At 40.0% G+C, this 23,891-nt stretch overlaps 1 protein-coding gene and 1 long non-coding RNA gene across 6 annotated transcripts in view; one reads left to right on the forward strand and one right to left on the reverse strand.

The window, feature by feature from the left end:
* The window catches only part of ATP8B4 (ATPase phospholipid transporting 8B4 (putative)), a 264,538-nt gene extending 245,201 nt beyond the window's left edge, over positions 1–19,337 (forward strand). For 4 of the 5 annotated variants that reach the window (XM_043472025.1, XM_043472023.1, XM_043472022.1 and 1 more), the window contains exons 27-28: positions 945–1,075; positions 5,290–7,472. In XM_043472025.1, the coding sequence (XP_043327960.1) occupies positions 945–1,075; positions 5,290–5,571 (413 nt within the window). In that variant the 3' untranslated portion in view covers positions 5,572–7,472. Of the gene's footprint in view, positions 1–944; positions 1,076–5,289; positions 7,473–19,254 lie in introns of those variants that run through there. The other variant, XM_043472027.1, reaches the window with a different exon arrangement.
* On the reverse strand, positions 944–1,907 carry LOC122443624. The gene is made up of 2 exons (XR_006270072.1): positions 1,856–1,907; positions 944–1,136 (listed from the first exon to the last, which is right to left on the reverse strand). It is a non-coding gene; the product is annotated as an uncharacterized LOC122443624 (long non-coding RNA).
* Positions 19,338–23,891: the final 4,554 nt, after the last annotated feature.

Consider the following 23,891-nt stretch of genomic DNA (forward strand, 5'->3'; position numbering starts at 1 on the left):
CTGCCCAGGCAGTTGGAATCAAGTGGTCTTTGGTAGGCAGTGTCTATCCTACGAAGACAGGAAATGCAGACATTCCAATAAGTAGCCAAGCCCTCACACCTAAAGCCCATTCAAAATAGTGGTAATGCTGTAGGATTGGGAGGGATAATTGGAGGTATCATGTGCCTAGAAAAGCAACAAAAGGAACAAAGGTTCATTTTGGCAGTGTAAGCACGGTTGACATCTTCTGTATAATTTGTCTGTCGGCCCCACTGACCCCTATTGCTTTGTTTAGACAAACAGCCCAGGATACAAGGTGTGAGTGTAAAATAAAAACACTGGCTCGGGAAGGAATCTCACTATTCTCTAGAACTAGTATATTGAATGACTGCATCAGTGGTTTCCCAGTGTGGAGAATGCCCTTTTCACAAACCCAGGAGCATCTCTGATCACCTTGGGACCTTGAGGACTTCATATCCATGGGAACATCAGAGAGATCAGCATGTCCACTCGAGGCTGTTGCCTGGATTTAAAAGGTTGATCCTGTCATAGATACAGCTTACCTTTTATGACCTAGCCAGTGGAGACCATCATTTGCGATTGTACCTGCATCTAGAACATCTACTGTGTCATTTGATATGATGGTTTTAAGGGTAAATGTGACTTTAGTGACTCCTTTGTGGTTGAGGCATCCTGAAACTGGATGAGAGAATGCTGTTCTTCAGTGAAGGTGGACTGAACCTGGATCAGACAATGCATGTCTCTGCTATCAGTCTCCTAGTGATCAAGCCATGAAGCAGTTCCCAAGAGCGATCTTACCATTGTTCTTGCCCTTTTCTTATCACCACTGAGCATACTATATGCTGGGGGAAGATACCCAGTGTTTCTCTCTAGGAAATCCAAACAATTAATTCAATAATTGAGTCCGATTTATAACCACAGTGTTTATTTTTCTTTAATAACAGGAAATGCACGACATTCCTTGACCCAGAAGTGCATCTGGCTTGTTATTCTCTTAACAACAGTGGCTTCAGTTATGCCTGTGGTGGCATTCAGATTTTTGAAGGTGGATTTATTCCCAACTCTGAGTGATCAGGTATGTTGCAGCACTGATGGGTACTTGAGGGGTTGATTCTTTGCTCTTGGAATCATGTCCTCTGCCTGACAAAAAGTCCAGGGAAGAGCTAATGAAGTTTTCATCAGCAAACACCTACAGGTAGGTGCATAGCATCACATTGCAGTAGCTGGAACCGTCCACATCTGAATGTACTAGCACTGGGAGTGCCAGTGGAGATAACTGTCTACACTAAATGTGGGTGAGGAGTCATAAATTACAAGTTAAGTTGTGTGTTTTTTTATATTGGCACATAGTTGATTAAAGTGTAGTTTCAGGTACACAGCAAGGTGGTTCAGTTATATACATGCATCTATTCTTTTCCAAATTCATTTCCCATTTAGGTTATTACAGAATATTGACAAGCATCCCCTGTGCTACACAAGTCCTTGTTGGTTATCTATTTTAAATACAGCAGTGTATACATGTTCATTCCAAACTCCCAGTCTATCCTTCCGCCCAAACCCCAACCACAGACTTACCTTTCTGAAGCACCTACAGCATCCACAATCAAAGCAAACGGCACACTTAACAATCCAATCCAATAAGCAATTCAAACATTGATAGAAGATTCATGCACCAAATAACAGTAATAGGAAGTCAACATCACATTTAAAACACTTTGTACTACTAACATATGCCTCTACACAAATTCACATCATCACAGTTAAAACAATGAATATAATAGATTTTAAAAAGCACTCTAATAACAGTAATTTTGATAAGTATAAACACATAGTTATATCTGTGAGATATAAGAACCTGCCTTTCAATGCCAGTGCAGGAGACGTAAGTGACTCGGGTTCAATTCCTGGGTGGGGAAGATCCTCTGTAGAAGGAAATGGCAGCCCACGTCAGTATTCTTGCCTGGGAAAATCCTATGGACCAAAGAGCCTGGCAGGCTGCAATCATGGGGTTGCAAAGAGTTGGACACAACTGAAGCAATGTAGCACACATATAAATTTAAAGCATAACTTCAGCTAGTTATCAAATACACAAATTTACAATACAAAATATTAGTACACAAAATCTTTTAGTTTTATAAGCTACCAAGGAATACCCTCAAAAGGAATTTAAGAAGAGAGTTCCATTTTAAATAATGTCAACATAATTAGAGAATGAACTTAAAGCTATTGTTAAATATTCTAAGTCTATGAGTCTGTTTCAGTTTGTAAATAAGTTCATTTGTATCATTTTTTTAAGATTCTTCATATAGTGATATCATATTTGTCTTTCTCTAACTTCACTTAGTATGATAATCTCTAGATTCCATCCATGTTGCTGCAAATGGCATTATTTCATTCTTTTTAATGACTAATATTTCATTGTATAAATATACCATATCTTCTCTATCCATTCATCTGTTGACGGATATTTAGGTTGCTTCCATGTCTTAGCTACTATAAATAGCACTACAATGAACATTGGGGTGCATGAACATTTCAAATATGGTTTTCTCTAGATATATGCCCAGGAGTGGACTTGCAAGATCATATAGTAGCTCTATTTTTAGTTTCTTAAGGAATATCCATACATTCTCCATAGTGGCTGTACCAACTTACATTCCAACAACCACATAGAAGAAGTAAAACTGTCACTGCTTGTGAATGACATGATATCATACACAGAAAATCCTAAAGATGCTACCAGAGAAGTAGTAAAGCTCATCACCGAATTTGGTAAAGTTGCAAGATACAAAATTCATACACAGAAATCTGTTGCATTTCTATACACTAACAAAAAAAGATAATAAGGAGAAATTAAACAATCCATTTACTGTTGCATCGAAAAGAACAAAATACCTAGGAATCAGCCTACCTAATAAGGCAAAAGAACTGTACTCTGAAAACTATAAGATGCTGATGAAAGAAACCAAAGATGACAAGTACAGATGTAAATAGATACCATGTTCCTGGATTGAAAATGACTATACTACTCAAGGCAATTACAGATTCAATACAATCTTTATCAAATTGCCAGTGGTATTTTTCACAGAACTAGAACAAAAAAAATCTTAAAATGTTTATGAAGACACAACCAACCTTGAATAGTCAAAGCAGTCTTCAGAAAGAAAAACAGTTGGAGGAATCAAGCTCCCTGACTTCAGACTACATTGTAAAGCAACAGAATGATATCGGCCCAAACACAAAAATAGAGCTCACCCAAACAGGATAGAAAGCCCAGCAGTAAACCCAGGTACCTGTGGTCAGTTTGTGGCAAAGGAGGCAAGAATATACATTGGAGGAAATACAATCTCTTCAATAAATGCTGCTGGGAAAACTGGACAGCTACATGTAAAAAAAATTAGAACATTTCTTAACACTGTACACAAAAACAAAATGGATTAAAGACCTAGAGGAAAACATAGGCAGAATGTTTTGCCTTTGACATAAATTGCAACAATATATCTTTTTTTGGTTTGTCTCCTAGAGTAATGGCACAGCAAAGGAAACCATAAACAAAATGAAGAGCCAGTCCACAGAATGGGAGGAAAAAATTGCAAATGATGCTGCTGATAAGGGATTAGTCTCCAAAATTTACAAATAGCCCATGGGACTCAATATAAAAAAACCCCACCCAATCAATAAATGGGCAGAAGATCTAAATAAACATTTCTCCAAAGAAGGCATACAGATAGCCAAAAGGCACATGAAAATATGCTCAACATCGCTCAGCATTAGGGAAATGCAAATCAAAACTACAAGTATCATCTCACTCCAGTCAGTGGGGCCATTGTCAAAAAGTCTACGAACAATAAATGCTGGAGAGGGTGTGGAGAAAAGGGAACCCTCATGCACTGTTAGTGGGAATGTAAATTGGTGCAGCCACTGTGGAGAAGAGTATGGGAGTTCCTTAAGAAACTAAACATAGAGCTACCATGTAACCCCTGGCAGCATTTTGGACATTTGCTCCCAAGGCAAAGGGAAGCTTGACGGAAATTTACTGACTTGGGAAAGTAAAGGGTTGTAAAAAGAGAGACAAATAAGGTATGCGGTGAAGGGGCTCTAAATATCTGTAGAAATATATTAATAGTAACAGGAGGAGTTGACGTTCATAACAGCTGGGTTGAAAAGTACAGTTAGAAGAAAAACAGAATAGATTATAGAACTATCTAGCCAAGGGATTAACAGAACATATTTAGGTATTTCATGGAAAGAGGAGTATAAGCAACACAATGTCAAGTTAGATCTGGACCCAGAGAGGAAGAGAAAAGGAGAAAGAGGGGACACACATTTGTAGCCACATCATGAGAAAGGGGAAATACTGATGAGATGAGCGACCAGGCTGATGATGCTAAGAACTGAGGTAGAAATTCCCTTATCATGAAATCCTTCCTGGTCTGGGGCCAAAGTGCCAAGAGATTCCTTCTGAAATGACTCACTCATTCCCCTCTAATGTTTGCCCTTTTCCTTTGGCCTTGTGAGCTCATTCTGATGTAAATCCAGACAATGATGGATGAGCTGAAGGAAGATGACGCTCATTCCTTCCTTTGTTTATGCACATCATGATTTTCTGCTTGATGACTTTCTCCTGACGTGAAAGTCAGAATCCAAGTGATCAATCAGCTCATCTAGAGAACAAGGTGCTAAGCATCAAACCTTGGATCTTTTCTCTACTCAGCATTACAGGGAAATGAAATGCTACAAACCCATTCAAACAATGTTGAGCTCTTCAAAAGGTCACCAGAAAACCCACAAGAAATCAAAACCATGACAAATCTCATGGTACTTGGACCTGTCACAAGAGTTTAGAAAATGAGAGTCATAAATTTCAAATTTTCTTAGTCCAATCACCACTGACTTTTTGGAGCCAGAGAACATCTAAAAGAGAAAGGGAAGGCTGATTTGGGGGAAATGGGACTGTAAATTGTTATACTGAGTTTGGGTGGTGCAAGTTACAAAATCATTCTGTGCAAAATATGGTCCTGTTCATTTAAGATGGATGTAGGAGATGGAGACAATTCTGAAATTTGTCTTAACACTTTTTATTTGCTTAATAGTCTCTTGAAGAAATAAAAACTGACCAGTATCCAGTTTTCCTGGCTTTTAGGTAAAAAACTAGATTTTGCAGTGAAGTTGAGTACTTGGTTATTACTGATGTTTTTACAGAAAAGGTTTTTACCTCAGGAAGTGGCCCACTATGTGGAGTCTGTCATTTGGATGCTCCGTCTCACTCTGGGTCTCCTTTGTCTCCAGATCCGCCAGTGGCAGAAGGCTCAAAAGAAGGCAAGGCCCCTGCGTAGCCGAAAGCCTCAGACTCGGAGATCAAGCTCGCGAAGATCTGGATATGCTTTTGCTCACCAAGAGGGCTATGGCGAGCTTATCACATCTGGAAAAAACATGCGAGCTAAAAATCCACCCCCAATGTCAGGGTTGGAAAAGACACTGTATAATAGCACTAGCTGGATTGAAAATTTATGTAAGAAAACCACAGACACAGTGAGCAGCTTTAGCCAGGATAAAACAGTAAAACTGTGAGTCAAGATGAATTTGAACCACACAGTTATCTTTTCATTTCAGCTGGAGCTGAAATCAGCTGGCTCCAGGGTTTGGGGTCAAGGGCTAGGCTGGAGCAGATGGCCTCACTTATCCTAAACCTGTGGCAAACAGCAGCCAGTGCCCATCAGAATAGAGATGCACTCTACTGACAACCAGGCCAGAGGGCACTGCCTAATTGATGAGTTGGTGGACAAAACTCTCAAAATACTAGCACAGATTTCTATCAACCTAGATACCAATCAATCTGTACTTTAGAATCTCATTTATGGAGAAACACTTGTAAATCTGCATACCCAGAGAATGGATCTTCAGATGGATAAAAGGGTACATTCGCAAGCTGTATATCCCAGCTGTGAAAAGCATCCTTGTGACACATTAACACTTATATGTAAGGTCAGCTATTTCCAAGATACATGTTTAAAATTTTAGAGGTACACATTGTACACGAAGGTGATTTCAGACTTACAGCAGCTTGTCACTCTCCAGTCTTGATCTCTACCTGTGTGTTCAGTCAGAACAACAGATACCCTTCATGCCTAAAGAGAAGAAAAACATGCTGGTATTTCACATTTTTCTACTAGTCTGGAGACAAAGTAGACTGAGCATCTTTACAGTGGGTAGGCTGACAACTTGTTCAAATTTATTCAAGAAATTCTCAGGGACATACATGTTCATGAAATGTCAAAGAGAGACTCTAGATAGAAAGTATTCTATGTACTTGTCAATGACTTTTATAACAAACTCAGTAGTTATTTACTCTGTCATCCATAACTGTTGATGGACTCAGCAAAGCACTGAAATTTCACACTTTGATGATAGTATTTCATGTAATTAATGTATCTGCAAATACTTTCGTTATTTCCAATTTTGAAAAGCTCAGATTTGAAGCCAAACAAGTAATCTCTTTAATTGCTATTTAAGTATGCAGGTTTAGGTTGTTCACCTGCCATAATTCTAACATATGTGTTGAGTTTCTGGAGATGTACCAGCCCAAATTTCAGTCCACGTGTGAGTCACCAGTGCAGTAGCTATAAAAAGAATTCACTCATATTCATGTTCAAACTCCAGTTCTACTACTTACCTTGGTAACCTTTGGCAGGTAACATGCCTCCTCTGGGACTCAGTTTCTTCCTCTGTAAAATGAGGATTTTCTACCTACCTCATGTGGTTGTTTGAGGATTGTCAAAGCACAAATTCTTAAATCATTAAAAACAATTCTCAGTGAATAGATGATTAGGTAAGTGCCATTTAACTACTAATCATCAGAATAACAGAGTTTGAAAAGAGCAAATGTGAAGAACTGGAACTTAAGTAATCAATGGGAAAGGCCTTGATCAAATGACATGGTAAAGTAAAAGCCTTACTTTGGTTAGTATCCTAAAGGGAACTAACCTTGGCGGTATTTCTATATAACTTTAACCATGAAGGTAAATTTCTCTATAAGAAAACAAAAATCATGTTTTATCAATTTTCTACAAATCAGTTTCCAACTTTATAGAATCTTTAATCTGGTCTTTATTGAATTATTAAAGTTATATTTCTGGAGAGAGTCAGATGGCCCTTGGGTGAGCTTGATGGCTAATAGGCTAGCAAGATATTAATGGATCACACAATCCTTTTTTTTTTTTTTTTTTGCTTTAATTTCCAAGTCTGGGATAATGTTTCCTGAATGGGATCAAATGAGATATGTATAAAAAAGCCTAATGCAGTGCTTTAATCATAGTTAATGGTTATAGATTTACCCTTTTCTCCTAATGCCTGAGTAGATTTATCCAATGTTAGTTTTTAGTGTCTAATTTGTCATTAGTTTCACTGTGTTTGCTTGCTTTTTGTAACATTTTTGAAAGATTTGAAAACTCTCAGTAAATATTTTGGCACTGTTGGTGTTTGATGTGTTGTTTCTTTATTGGAAACCCATTGGCAAAGTTTTTGTTACATTGATCAACTAATTATTTTTTCTCTCTTAGGGAAAGTGTACATCATTCTTAGGATCAGAGTCAAGAACAAAATGAACCAGTGCAACCTATGTTTAAGGGATGGGAAAGATTAGGAATGGTCCACGTTTGCAAATTCAGTTCAAATTAAATAAGGCTGTTTATAAACAGATAATGTGGATAGCTGTGAGAGAAACACATTTATCAGTTTACTTTGGCCATATGAGATCCAAATAAACTCACACACCCATTGCAAGGTTGTTCAAGTGCCAAGGATTATTTTGACCCAGAAGATAAAAAGCCTGAAGGGTGTTGGTGATGCTTTGGGGAACAGTAAAATTTTAGTTTTATGTAAACCATCAGATTATTGGGAAAGAAAAAAAATTAATTCTATATTCAGGACTAAAGTTGATAACTTGTGTTTTTAAAGTCTTTGTCCAAGTTTTGAGCTCTTAATAGACAATTACAAAATTGTGTTTTCCAAAGGAGGGCTCAAGATGGCAGAATGAGAGAATGTGGCATTCACCTTCGCCTCCAGACACATCAAAAATACATCTACATACAGAATAATAGTTCTCATGGAAAACTAGTTGGAAACTGACTGAAGAACTCCTATATAGCCAAAGCTGCAAGAAAAATCTCCACCTAACAAGGTAGGAAAGAAAAAAGACATAGGATCAGGATCCCCACCCCTGAGAATAATCTGAAAGGAAGAGAATCCTGCATTGGTTGGATCCTCATCTAGGGCTGCAAGCAGTTCGAGCCACAGTCCGGGTTTCCCAGGCCTGGGGAACAGCATGGAGAAGACAAGCCCTGTTGGCTAATGGCAGAACTGCTGAGACAGACAGAAGGGCTGTAGAAGCTCAGACTCAGTACCAAGGAGTCTGCGTGTGCCGGCTTGCCAACAATCACGGCAGAAAGAGCCTTGTACTGGCAGCTGCCACCTTGCTGCCTTTCTCAGCCCGAATGGGGCAAACAACTCCAGTACTGCTCACTCCTCACCATAGCTTTGTATGAGACCTGGGCCAGCTGGCCCTGAGGTTTGTATAACTACACAGAGACAGGTCTGGGATGTGAGCTGGCTAAGGCAGCAGTGGTCACTGGCAGCGTGTGCTTGGGCAGTGCTGCCAGTTTGCCACAGTGAGCCTCCCAGCGCAGTGTTCCAGCCCCACCCATGCCACACTGCAGCTGAGCATGGAGGCGGAGACGGCCCAGATTGCTGGCAGCAGCTCAGCCGCCTCCGTTTCTGCAGCCACAAAGCCCCGTGACTGGTGAAGGCCCCAGCCACTCCACATCGTAATATTGTACTAGATCTGGGACTAACATGACAGGGAAGGGATGTGACCTTGGGCTGCATCCCAGGGGAGCTGCAGAGGCCTTCACAGGCAGCACATCATTCCTCTGTGAGTGTGTGGGCTTAACTTTCTTTAGTGATCACTTCCTTTGGGGCAGGGCACACACTCAGGGGGAATGGAGCTTGACTGGGCTCAACCAGCCCGCTTCTACTCCATCACCTGGGGAGCAGGCCCCGCCCCTGACAGAATGGCAACAGCCACAGAGCAAAGAGGAAGTCCCACTTCATACCCAACACAGGCTTTAGACCCTCCAACGCCACCACACGCCCTATCAAGGGGAAAACAGCCAGCACACCCTGAAGAAAGATGTGGCTGGTGTCCATATTAAAACCAGCCCTCTCACCAAAGACATTACACACAGTCTACACAGTGATGCTTCCATATAAATATGCCCTTTAAGAACCCTCTTACACTGTTGGTGGGAATGCAAACTAGTACAGCCGCTATGGAGAACAGTGTGGAGATTTCTTAAAAAACTGGAATTAGAACTGCCATATGACCCAGCAATCCCACTTCTGGGCATACACACCGAGGAAACCAGATCTGAAAGAGATACGTGCACCTCAGTGTTCATCGCAGCACTGTTTATAATAGCCAGGATGTGGAAGCAACCTCGATGCCCATCAGCAGACGAATGGATAAGAAAGCTGTGGTACATATACACCATGGAATATTACTCAGCCATTAAAAAGAATTCATTTGAATCAGTTCTAATGAGATGGATGAAACTGGAGCCCATTATACAGAGTGAAGTAAGCCAGAAAGATAAAGACCAATACAGTATACTAACACATATATATGGAATTTAGAAAGATGGTAATGATAACCCTATATGTAAAACAGAAAAAGAGACACAGAAGTACAGAACAGACTTTTGGACTCTGTGGGAGAAGGCGAGGGTGGGATGTTTCGAGAGAACAGCATCGAAACATGTATATTATCTATAGTGAAACAGATCACCAGCCCAGGTTGGATGCATGAGACAAGTGCTTGGGCCTGGTGCACTGGGAAAACCCAGAGGGATTGGGTAGAGAGGGAGGTGGGAGGGAGGATCGGGATGGGGAATACATATAAATCCATGGCTGATTCATGTCAATGTATGACAAAACCCACTACAATATTGTAAAGTGATTAGCCTCCAGCTAGTAAAAATAAGTGAAAATTTAAAAAAAGCCCTTTAAGAACACAAAAGCTAAGTTTCTGTGTCTCTCTGAATTTAGGGGAAAGTTAAATAAAATTAAAATGCATAAACCACTCCCAATAAGAAGAGCAAGAGAAACTCCATGGAACAGAACTCACCAGCGTACCAGATCCTGATTTCAAAAAGGTGGATTCATCTCTTAGAGTAATGGAAATAAAAGCAAACATAAATAAATGGGACCTAATTACACTTAAAAGTTTTTTCACAGCAAAGGAAACCACTGACAAAAGAAAAAGATAACCAAGGAGAAATATTTCTAAGAAAAAATATTTGCAAGTGATATGACTGATAAAGGATTAATAGCCAACATATATAAGCAGCTCATACAATTCAACATCAAAAACCAAACAAACCAATTAAACAATGGGTGGAAGAACTGAATAGACAACTTTCTGAAGAGGAAATTCAGATGGCCAAGCACGTGAAAAAATGCTCAACGTCGCTAATCATTAAAGAAGTGCAAATCAAAACCACAAGAGATATCATCTCACACCTGTCAGAATGACTATCATCAAAAAGTCTACAAATAAGAAATGTTGTCAAGGTTGTGGATGAAAGGGAATCCTTGTACGTCATAGGTGGGAATGTAAATTGCTTCTGCCACTGTGGAAAACAGTATGGAGGTTTCTCAAAAAACTAAAAGAACTACCATGTGACCCAGAGATTCCACTCCTGAGTATACATACAGAAAACCGCAAATCACTAATTCAAAAAGATACATGAACTCCAATGTTCACAGCAGCATTACTTACAACTGCTAAGACATGGAAGCAACCTATGTGTCCATCAACAAATGAAAGGATAAAGATGATGTGGTATATATTTATACAATAGAATACTATTCAGAATGAATATTTGCCATTTGCAGCAACATGAATGGACTCAAAGGGCATTATCCTAAGTGAAACAAGTCAAAGACAAAAGCTATATAACTTATATGTGGAATATAAAAAATAAACTAGTGAATATAACAAAAAAGAAGCATACTCACAAATAGTGGTTACCACAAACTAGTGGTTACCAACAGGGAGAGGATTTGGAGGAGTAATACAGAGGTGGAAGAGTGGGTAATACAAACTACTGGGTGTAAGAAAGGCTACAAGCATATACTGCACAACATGGAAAATATAGCCAATATTTTTTAATAATTAGAAATGTGGTATAACCCTTAAAAATTATGTAAAAGTAAACAAATTTTTAAAAGTTACTCCTTAAACTTATATGGAATCACAAAAGACCCAGAATTTCCCAATCCTGAGGAAAAAGAACAAAACTGTGGGTATAATCCTTTCAGACTTCACATTCTGTCTACTTCAAAGCTACAGTAACTGAAACAGTATTGGCACAAAAACAGATATAGAGATCAATAGAACTGGAGAGAAAACTTGGAAAGGAATTCACACACTTACAGTCAATTAATCTATGAGAAAGGAGACAAGATTATATAATGGAGAAAAGACAGTCTCTTCAATAAGTGGTGCTGGGAAAACTGGAAAGCCACACATAAAAGAATAAAATTAGAGCATTATCTAACACCATGCACAGAAATAAACTCAAATGGAGTAAAGACTAAATATTCATACTATAAAATTACTAGAGGAAAACATAGGTAGAACACTTTTTCACATAAATGGTAGCAATCCTTTTGGATCCATCTCACAGACTAATGGAGAAAAAAAAACAAAAGTAAATAAATGGGACCTAATTAAACTCAAAAACTTTGGTATAATAAAGGAAACCATAGAGAAAACAAAGAGATAACCTACAGAATGGGAGAAAATATTTTCAAAGGATGTGACCAATAAGGGATTAGTCTCCAAATTTTACAAACAGTTCATGTGGCTTGATAGCAAAGAAATAGCCTGATCAAAAAATGGGCAGATGACCTAAATAGACATTTCTCCAAAGAAGGCATATAGATGGCCAAAAGGCCCACAAATGTATACTCAACATTGCTAAGTATTAGAGAAATGCAAATTAAAACAACAACAACCAAAAAAAAAAAAAAAAACTACAACAAAGCATCATCTCACTCCAGTCAGAGTGAGTGAAGTGAAAGTTGCTCAGTTGTGTCTGACTCTCTGAGACCCCAGGGACTGTAGCATGCCAGGCTCCTCTGTCTTGGGGACTCTCCAGGCAAGAATACTGGAGTAGGGAGCTGTTCCCCTTCTCCATGGGATCGTCCCAACCCAGGGATTGAACCCAGGTCTCCTGCATTGCAGGCAGATTCTTTACCCGCAGAGCCACCAGAGAAGCCCAAGAAAACTGGAGTTGGTAGCCTATCCCTTCTCCAGGGGATCTTCCCAACCCAGGAATCAAACTGGGGTCTCCTGCATTGCAGGCAGATTCTTTACCAGCTGAGCTACCAGGGAAGCCCTGGTAAGTATTACAGAAATGCAACTTAAATCTACAATGAAGTATCATGTCAGTCCAGCCAGAGTGGCCATCATAAAAATTCCTCCAAATAATAGATGCTGGAGAGGGTGTGGAGAAAAGGGAACCCAAGTACATTGCTGGTGGGAATGTAAATTGGTACAGCCACTATAGAGAACAGTATGGAGTTTCCTTAAAAAAACTAAAAATAGAACTACCATATGATCTAACAATCCCACTCCTAGGCATATATCTGGAGAAAACCATAATTCAAAAAGATACATGCACTTCAATGTTCATAGCAGCATTATTTACAATTGACAAGATATGGAAGTCACCTAACTGTTCATCAACAGATGAATAAAGAATATGTGGCAGGGTGTGTGTGTGTATACATATATAAAAATGCCAAGATTTCATTTTTTATGGTTGAATATGTTCTTTATAGAGAGAAGACATAGAAGACATAAAAATGCACCAAAGCAAAAATTGCATGCTGAAAGTCAGACTCACCTTTCCTTGGTTCCCTTTTCTCCAGTAACTTGACTCAAGTCCTGGATGTTTTGTTGCTCTCCTTCAGTGAGACTACCACAGCACTAGGCCACCACTTTCTTCCATATTTCCACGTCCCATGATTTGAAATGAGAAATGCCCCGGGGGGGACAAACAGTGTGAAATATGAGACTCCCTCAATGCATGAAGCTACTCTCTGAGATCTTGGCCCTCTAGTTCTGGCTGCAGCAATCCCACTGCTGGGCATATAGCCCCAAAAGGTGAAAACTCTAATTAAAAAAGGTACATGTACCCCAGTGTTCATAGTAGCACTACTTACAATAGCCAAGAAATGAAAGCAACCCAATTCCCATCAACAGATGACTGGCTTAAAAAATGTGGCATATATATATATATATATATGTATATATATATATATACACACATACACACACACACACACACAATGAATTATAACTCAACCTAAGAAAAACAAAATATTGCTATTTCCAGCAACATGGATGGACCTAGAGAATAATATGCTTAGGGAAATATGTCAGACAGAGTAAGACAAATACTACATATCATCACTTATATGTGGAATCTAAAAAATATTACAAATGAATGTATATACAAAAGACAGACTTTTTTACATAGAAAACAAACTTATGATTCCCAAAGAGGAGAGGGAGGGGCAAAGGGACAAATGAGTATAGGATGAACAAACTGCTATATATATAATATATATATAAATAGCTAGGATTTATGGCTTACCAGAAGAAATTATACTCAATATCTTTAATGACCTATAATACAATCTAATCTGAAAAAAAAAAGAACTGAATCACTATTCACCTGAAACTAACACAATATGGTAAATCAACTTACTTCAATAAAAAAATAAATAATTTAAAAAAAAAGAACAAATCGTGTTTTCTATTTTTCTCTCTCTCATTTGCCCCCATATATATCTATGATCTAAAGACAGAGAGGGGTGAAGAAAGCAAGAGATAAAGAAGGGACTGGAAAAAGAGGAAGGGAGATAGGAGTTTCCAAATATGTATCACTTAAGGTGATATGACTTCCTGCAAAATGAATTTAACTCCTCAAAGGAAAAAATGTTAGATTGTATTTGAAACACAAATAACAAAACCTCCTGCATAGTTAATGTGAGGTCAAGAAAATTTCATTAGTGAACTCTAATAGTTTTCTGGTAGCATCTTTAGGGTTTTCTATGTATAGTATCATGTTATCTGCAACAGTGAAAAAAACCTGTTTTTTAAACAGTTTAAGAAACTTAAGTTTTTTTAAACATCATAAGTTTTTTAAAAACATAAGTTAAAAAACATCTGCAACAGTTTTACTTCTTATTTTCCAGTTTGGATTCCTTTTATTTCCTTTTCTTCTCTGATTGCCGTAGATAGGACTTCCAAAACCATGTTGAATAAAAGGGCAAGAGTGGACATCCTTGTCTTGTTCCTGATCTCAGAGAAAATGCTTTCAAGTCTTCATTGTAGAGAAGATGGGGTACATATATACAGTGGAATATTAGTCCGCCATCACAAAAATGAAATCACACCGTTTGTAGCAACATGGAAAGACCTGGAGATTATGACACTAAGTGAAGTAAGTCAGACAAAGACAAATATTATATGATATCACTTGTATGTGGACTCTAAAAAAAATAAATGAACTTATTTACAAAACAGAAAGAGAGTCACAGACTTCGAAAACAAACTTATGGTTACCAAAAGGGAAATGTGGTGGGGTGGGGATAATAAGAGTTTGGGATTAACATAAACACACTCAGTTCAGTTCAGTTGCTCAGTCGTGTCCGACTCTTTGCGACCCCATGAATCGCAGCATGCCAGGTCTCCCTGTCCATCACAAACTCCCAGAGTTTACTCAAACTCATGCCCATCAAGTCGGTGATGCCATCCAGCCATCTCATCCTCTGTCGTCCCCTTCTCCTCCTGCCTCCAACCCCTCCCAGCATCAGGGTCTTTTCCAATGAGTCAACTCTTCGCATGAGGTGGCCAAAGTATTGGAGTTTCAGCTTCAGCATCAGTCCTTCCAATGAACGCCCAGGAACTATCTCCTTCAGGATGGACTGGTTGGATCTCCTTGCAGTCCAAGGGACTCTCGGGAGTCTTCTCCAACACCACAGTTCAAAAGCATCAATTTTTCAGTGCTCAGCTTTCTTCAAAGTGCAACTCTCACATCCATACATGACCACTGGAAAAACCATAGTCTTGACCAGACGGACTTTTGTTGGCAAAGTAATGTCTCTGCTTTTTAATATGCTCTCTAGGTTGGTCATAACTTTCCTTCCAAGGAGTAAGTGTCTTTTAATTTCATGGCTGCAGTCATCATCTGCAGTGATTTTGGAGCCCCAAAAAATAAAGTCTGATACTGTTTCCACTGTCTCCCCATCTATTTCCCATGAGGTGATGGGACCAGATGCCATGATCTTAGTTTTCTGATTGTTGAACTTTAAGCCAACTTTTTCACTCTCCTCTTTCACTTTCATCAAGAGGCTTTTTAGTTCCTCTTCACTTTCTGCCATAAGGGTGGTGTCATCTGCATATCTGAGATTATTGATATTTCTCCCGGCAATCTTGATTCCAGCTTGTGCTTCTTCCAGCCCAGTGTTTCTCATGATGTACTCTGCATATAAGTTAAATAAGCAGGGTGACAATATACAGCCTTGACGTACTCCTTTTCCTATTTGGAACCATTCTGTTGTCCCATGTCCAGTTCTAACTGTTGCTTCCTGACCTGCATACAGGTTTCTCAAGAGGCAGGTCAGATGGTCTGGTATTCCCATCTCTGGAAGAATTTTCCTCAGTTTATTGTGATCCACACAGTCGAAGGCTTTGGCATAGTCAATAAAGCAGAAATAGATGTTTTTCTGGAACTTTCTTGCTTTTTCGATGATCCAGCGGATATTGGCAATTTGATCTCTGGTTCCTCTGCCTTTTCTAAAACCAGCTTGAACATCTGGAAGTTCACGATTCACGTATTGCTGAAGCCTGGCTTGGAGAATTTTGAACATTACTTTACTAGCGTGTGAGATGAGTGCAATTGTGTGGTAGTTTGAGCATTCTTTGGCATTGCCTTCCTTAGGGACTGGAATGAAAACGGACCTTTTCCAGTCCTGTGGCCACTGCTGAGTTTTCCAAATTTGCTGGCATATTGCGTGCAGCCTTTCACAGCATCATCTTTCAGGATTTGAAATAGCTCAACTGGAATTCCATCACCTCCACTAGCTTTGTTCATAGTGACGCTTTCTAATGCCTACTTGACTTCACATTCCAGGATTAGGTGAGTGATCACACCATTGTGATTATCTGGGTCGTGAAGATCTTTTTTGTACAATTCTTCTGTGTATTCTTGCCACCTCTTCTTAATATCTTCTGCTTCTGTTAGGTCTATACCATTTCTGTCCTCTATTGAGCCCATTTTTGCATGAAATGTTCCCTTGGTATCTCTAATTTTCTAGAAGAGATCTCTAGTCTTTCCCATTCTGTTGTTTTCCTCTATTTCTTTGCACTGTTCACTGAGGAAGGCTTTCTTATTTCTCCTGGCTTTTCTTTGGAACTCTGCATTCAAATGGGAATATCTTTCCTTTTCTCCTTTGCTTTTAGCTTATCTTCATTTCACAGCTATTTGTAAGGCCTCCTCAGACAACCATTTTGCCTTTTTGCATTTCTTTTCCATGGGGATGGTCTTGATCCCTGTCTCCTGTACAATGTCAGGAACCTCTGTCCATAGTTCATCAGGCTCTCTGTCTATCAGATCTAGTCCCTTAAATCTATTTCTCACTTCCACTGTATATTCATAAGGGATTTGATTTAGGTCATACCTGAATGGTCTAGTGGTTCTCCCTACCTTCTTCAGTTTAAGTCTGAATTTGGCAATAAGGAGTTCATGATCTGAGCCACAGTCAGCTCCCAGTCTTGTTTTTGCTGACTGTATAGAGCTTCTCCATCTTTGGCTGCAAAGAATATAATCAATCTGATTTCGGTGTTGACCATCTGGTGATGTCCATATGTAGAGTCTTTTCTTGTGTTATTGGAAGAGGGTGTTTGCTATGACCAGTGCATTCTCTTGGTAAAACTCACTACCATGTGTAAAATAGATAATCAGTTAAAACCTACTGTAGAGCACAGAGAACTCTATTCAGTATTCTGTAATAATCTACATGGGAAAACAATCTGAAGAAGAATGGATATATGTACATGTGTAAGTGAATCACTTTGCTATACACCTGAAATACAACATTGTAAATCTACTTTACTCCAATACAAAATAAAAATTAAATTTAAAAAAGAAAATTTCATTGGAATATGGGTCATGAGCTCTGACTTCTTATAGCAGTGATGCTACTGACTGGTGTGAGGCGGGGCATGCCACCCAACTACCCTAGACCTTAGGGTCAGTTCATCAATGGAGAAAATGGCCAGCATGGTCTCAAAGACAGTTTCTTATTCACACATTCTATAAGTTGGTTTTGCCAGTACTGCCTGCTATGTATTTGTAATTGTTTTTGATGGGAAGGAGGGAGGGAGGAAGGGAGCAAAGAAGAGTGAAAGGGAAAAAGATCAAACTGGATGCTGTCTTGAGGGCAGGGCTTGGTTCTGGCACTGGCTTCTGTTTCTCTACAACAGTCCCTGGTGTCCTTCTATCTCCAGATCTTTCTCAGTCTCACCGCTTAGGGGTGCTAAACCCCATAGTAGTGCTTCTGTATGAGTCAGTTGAACACAGTTTCTTCCTAGTGATTCACTGAGATCTTATAACTCCTTTCCTCTCTGCCATTTTTAGTATCAAAAGTATAAGGAAATAAAAGCAAGACACTCATGCCAGGTAAAAAGAGGGCCTCTTTAAAATTCTCAATACCTTATTCCTGGGCTTAGAGGAGATTCTTTGGGTCCCAGTTTCCTCAAGATTCAAGTTGAAACAACAGAACTTGAGCTAGTGCCTTCCTAGTTATATAGAATTTTTCAGTCTGTGTATTCTTTGAGCCTGACACAACCCTGTCAGCTGGGCAGAGTGATCATGTTGAACTCACTTTTAGGAAGAGGGAACTAAGGCACAGAGAGGTTAAGTGCTTTGTCCAGGGTCACACAGGAAGTGAGAGAGCTAGAACTCACCGAGTGACAGCAAGTCTGCAGCCTCTTACCTGCACGTCTCCATTCTGGCACCAGGCTCTCCTTGGAGATCTGGGATATCTCAGCAGTCTCTCCTCCTAAACCAATCATTTTGCTTAAGGATACAGATTGGGGGAAGCAGTGCAAACAAGTTCAATGTATTTTGAAACATGTATTTCAGGTGTTCTCTTTCAGTGAAAATTAGCAAGATTTCCACCTTTCCCTTACGCATGTCATGAAGTTATTAATGGATAGTGGTGGAGTATAGACAAGGAAAATGTGCCTGACACTATTTTTTTTTTCAGTTACTAGAAAACAACAAATCAGAAAGACTTTACTTCTGATTTTTACAGCCAGGACTTATATTACTCTGTTAGTATATGCACAAAATGCCTTGAGATTTATATAATCTAGTTACCTCAGTTAAATAACTCAGAATTACTATTTTAGATTTTAAAAATTAGACACAAAGTTTAATAGTGGAAGAAGCCAGAAATGATGATGACTTCTGGACTGTAAATGGCTTTTGTGGGTCAGGGATCAGATAATTATGTGAGGCCACAATTTTCCAATTTTTACATTAACATCTGGTATTAAATGTCTGCACTGTGCTCTCCTGCGTCACATTTCATTCCTTGGTGAGAAATCATAAACTTTTGCAATTCTCTAGCCTAAGCATTTTGCCGAACTGCCTGGAAGCCAGAATTAAATGACCCATGTGTTTAAAAATGCACATTGCAAAAGATCTGGAGGGTCCGGCTGGGCTGATCTGTAGGACTGGAGCTGTGATTTAACCAAGAAAGGGGCCTATCTGTCCTCGGGTTTCAAAACTTCCTGGCAGATCCATTCCTGTAACTGGTGCAAAATGCAAATCAGCTTGGAGCTGCATACGTAAGTGTCCAGAGTTCAAAAAATAATCATGATGAGCTGGCCAGAAATCTCTGGCTATCTCAAGTTTGGTTCCCGTAAGGTTTATAAGGGCAAGTTTAAATTTTTAATAAACTGCATCCCTGGGTTTATAAAAAAAAAAAGTTATTGGATCAGGATGCATAGTGAGATGGTGGTGAACTTACTTTGGAAGTAATAAAGGAGAAATATAGTCGCTTCATCTTTGTCACAAATGTTTCTATGTTCCCTGTCTTCCTGAATGTGAGCAGAGAGGAGGATGTTTCTCTGATGTTGATGGTTTTACTTCTGGTCCCCTCCCTGCCGCCCTCAGTGTGCAGCACTGAATAAATATGTAAGTACAAACTAATGGACAGAGATTGGACGGGAATTACACTGACTCTAACACAGCCTCAGAAACTGTTTTGAATAAAATCTGTATTACTTTCTTGAGACGATGACACTTTTATTAAGTAATGATTGAAAAATAATTAACTTAGGATCATGATTAGGTGATTGGGAGAGAGATTAAAATCATTATCAATATGTTCAGCAAGGACACTGACCAGTAAGAATGGACAGAATCATTAACGACTGATGCTTCCCTACTGTTAATTGTGGCTGGCATTCAGCCCTATTCTGATCACATTCTAAGTCACATATGAAAACTATACCTATTTTTCTTTATAATGTGCCTACTTGGTCTGATCCCTGGGTTGGGAAGATCCCCTGGAGAAGGGAAAGGCCACCCACTCCAGTATTCTGGCCTGGAGAATTCCACGGATTGTATAGTCCATGGGGTCACAAAGAGTTGGACATGACTGAGCGACTTTCACTTTGCTTGGTCTGAACTAGATAAAAACAAAATTTCTAAGCTAAGTAATTCATAGATACTATAGGGCAGGTGAAAATATTTTCTTGGTATTGCTCTGCTATACCAGCTAATTGTTTATATTTCCTAAAGCTATAGAACTATGTGTTTTGAACAATAGGAATAGTTTCTAACTGTATAACATTAATGACAAACTATCCTGAGGTATTATGAATGGTTTCTTATCTTTATGAATTACTGACATTATTGATAGAATATTTTTATAAATAAAAGTCTTATAAATAATTAAGCAGCTCATACCAGAAAAACAAATAACCCAATCAAAAAGTGGGGAGAAGACCTAAACAGACATTTCTCCAAAGAAGACACACAGATGGCTAACAAACACATGAAAAGATGCTCAACATCACTCATTATTAGAGAAATGCAAATCAAAACTACAATGAGGTATCACCTCACAGTGATCAGAAAGGCTATCATCAAAAAAATCTACGAACAATAAATGTTGGAGAGGATGTGGAAAAAAGAGAACCTCTTGCACTGTTGGTGGGAATGTAAATTGATACAGCCACTAAGGAGGACAGTATGGAAATTCCTTAAAAAACTAGGAGTAAAAGTACCATATGACTCAATAATCCCGTTACTGGGCCTTTTCCCTGAGAAAACCATAACTGAAAAAAACACATGAACCCCAGTGTTCATTGTAGCACTCTTTACAATAGCTAGGACATGGAAGCAACCTAGATGTCCATTGACAGATGAATGGATAAAGAAGCTGTGGTACATATATACAATGGAATATTACTCAGCCATAAAAAGGAATGTATTTGATTTGAGTCAGTTCTAATGAGGTGGATGAAACTAGGGCCTATTATACAGAGTGAAGTAGGTCAGAGAGAGAAAAATATATGAATGCATATATACATGGAATCTAGAAATATGATACTGATGAACCTATTTGCAGGGCAGCAGTGGAGATGCAGACATAGAGAGCAGACTTGTGGACATGGATTGGGGGAAGGAGAGGGTGGGATAACTGGAGAAAGTAGCATGGAAACATATGCACTACCATATGTAAAATGGATAGTGGGAACTTGCTGTTTGATGCAGGGAACTCAAAATGGGGCTTAAAAGAGGGGTGGAATGGGGAGGGAGGTGGGAGGGAGATTCAAGAGTCAGGGGACATATGTATACCTATGGCTGATTAATGTTGATGTATGACAGAAACTAACACAATATTGCAAAGCAATAATCCTTCCATTTAAAAAATTAAATATATACATAACTAAAAAAAAAAAAAAAAAAAGAAAACAATTATGGCTCAGGACTTCAGAGCAATAGTCCTTGTCCCTGTAACTTTGTGACCAGCTGGGAGAGCTAGACACCACAGAGGTGACATGGGAGCTGTGGGAATAATGACATTCACTAGGGACTAGGGGCTAGGCCTGCTCCTGGCTGCTGGGACCAAGTAAGACTTGAGATTCTTACAGAAGCCAAGGGAATGTATGGAAAGACTAGAGCTTGAGAGCTAGTCTAACCGGAGGTAGAAAGATAAAAGAATGTGACACTATATACATCTCCAAGTTTCTGTGGGGCAAACCCAGATGCACTGAATAATTCTTTGACTTGCTATTTTATATAGTAATCATTATTATTAGCTCATTCTGAGAAGTTCTGATATGAGGTATGTGTGTCCAGTCTAAGCTGCCTGTAGGTCTCTTGTGCTCTTTATCACTCCACACATTATCCCCAGTCCACCTCCTTTAGCTACACTGGGGTGGTGTTCCTTGGTCCATCTACCCATTAAGCTGAAATCAAGGGTATCAGATACCTAAGATACGTTAGGTAACCCCCAAAGGCTATTCTCAATTATATACTCATCAACTGCAGCTTACCCTTCACTTTTGGCTTTCTATCTGATCCTCCAGGCCTGAGGACTTTCTCCAAAATAGCACCATAGAGCAGCCAGAGGCATTTAGTGGACTTGCTGCTAGATGGAAGGGCTCCCTGGTTTAAAAAAAAAAAATGGGGTGGAGAAAATGAGTAGAGTGCCTTCTCTGAATCCTGGGCACCTGGGCAGCTCCAAAGAGGAACTGTTTCTTTGGAAATATGTGATGACTGAGACAGTGTGGTAAGGTGGCTAGTTTGTCTTGAGCATCTCCCTTCACTCAGCCATACTCTTTTCACCATCAAACACCCTATCCAGGTTGCCCTTCATAGTCTCTCTGTTATCTCAGAGATCTGCTAAACATCTATAGCAGACATCTGGTGTTATCTCAGACATCTGCTAAACATCTGTAGAACTGTTCCATGTGACATTTCTGCATTCTAACAGGGGATAGTATAGTTTCTACTTCATGCAGGAACCCTCTTCAGAATAAGCCTACAGGTGGCATTCACCCTCTGCCCACGTGTTCTCAGGGATGCAGTGTTCACTAGCTCAAGGCAGCCAGTCCCCTAAGAGTACAGCCCCATTGTGAGGAAATGGCCCCTTCTCCCAATCTGAGATCTGATTACCCCCAGTCACCAGCCAGTGCCTGCTTCCACCCTTGGAGAGTATGTTGAGTCAGTCTCTTCCTCATGATAGCATCTCAAATATTGGTGCTCTTCCTTCTGACTTCCTCTCTTCTCTGAGTTATACCACAGGTTCTTTTGACTGTCTGTAGTCTTTAAAGTGATCTGTGGCCTGATAATGGAAGTTGGAATAATCCGTGATCTCTAAAATGTTTTCATCTTCCCTGAGAACCTTGTCAAGATCTGGAAGGGAGTACCTTGAAGCTGAAAAAATATGGAAAAATAGACACAAAGATGATGATGAGAGGGTGTTAAAAGACTGGCAAGCTGTCATCCACATAGTCAAAGTGGTTTCCCTAATACTAGTGCTTAGTGGGGGTTGTCCTGGATGTCCTTGGCATAAACAAGTTGATGAACAGTATCAAGATGGTGGAATAGGAGGATGTGGAGCTCACCTTTCCACATAAAAGACATTAAAAATATGTCAAAACATGTGGAACAATTTACATGAAAAACTAATGGAAACTGGTAGAAGAACTTCTATGCAACCAAACCTGTAAGAAAGATCTCCATGTAAATGGGTGCATGCTAAGTTGCTTTAGTTGTGTCCAATTCTTTGTGACCCTATGGACTGTAGCCTGCCAGGTTCCTCTGTCCATGGGATTCTCCAGGCAAGAATATTGGAGTGGGTTGCCATGCCCTCCTCCACGGGATATTCCTGATCTGGGCAGGTGGATTCTTTTACTGCTAAGCCATCAGAGAAGCCCGTGTAAATGGGTACCATGGAGAAAAGACATAAAGTTGAAACCTCTGTCCCTGGGAGGGATCTGAGAGGCAGAATAGGTCCATAAAGATGAACCCCTACCTTGGGGAGTGAGTAGATGAAGCCACAGAGTGGGCCTCCCAGTCCTGGGGTCTACATGGAGGATACAAGCCTCCTTGGCTGTTGAGAGAGCTGTTGGAACAAAAGAAAGGACTGGGGAAGCCTATACTTTACCTGCAAAGAATGTGTGAGTGCTGGCTGGCCAACAATCAGGTAGAAAAGAACTTTGCACTGGTGGCTGCTGCCTCACCATGCTCCTGAATCCAAGCGGGGCAAACACCCTGGCCCTGTTCACTCCCCACCGTAACTTAGTGTGGGATCTGAGGCAGCCAAGCACTGGGAAAAGACTTGATATAGCTAGTCAGAGACAGCCCGAGGGCCTGGAGTGCAGTTGGGGTGGGACAGTAGCAGGCATTGGCAGTGATTACAGTGGCACTGGGAACTGGTGCACCTTGGTCCCTGCTCCTGTCCCCACTCCAACCCAACAAAGGCTCTGGCCCTGCTCACTCCGTGCCGCAGCTTGGCTTGAGGTCTGAGCCAGCTGGGCCCAGGGGGAACACTTGCTCCAGCTGCTCAGGGACAGCCCAGGGAGCCTGGGATGTTGTCCAGGTGGGGCGGTGGTGGCCACTGTTGGTGCTTGCTCAGGTGGTGAAGCGGGAGATACCTTGACCTGCAGGCCACGGTCTATCTTCCAGCCAGTGAGTGCTTTGACCCCCTCACCTCACACCACAGCCTTGTAA

The sequence above is a fragment of the Cervus canadensis genome, chromosome 6 (assembly GCF_019320065.1).
Source record: "Cervus canadensis isolate Bull #8, Minnesota chromosome 6, ASM1932006v1, whole genome shotgun sequence".
Taxonomy (NCBI): domain Eukaryota; kingdom Metazoa; phylum Chordata; class Mammalia; order Artiodactyla; family Cervidae; genus Cervus; species Cervus canadensis.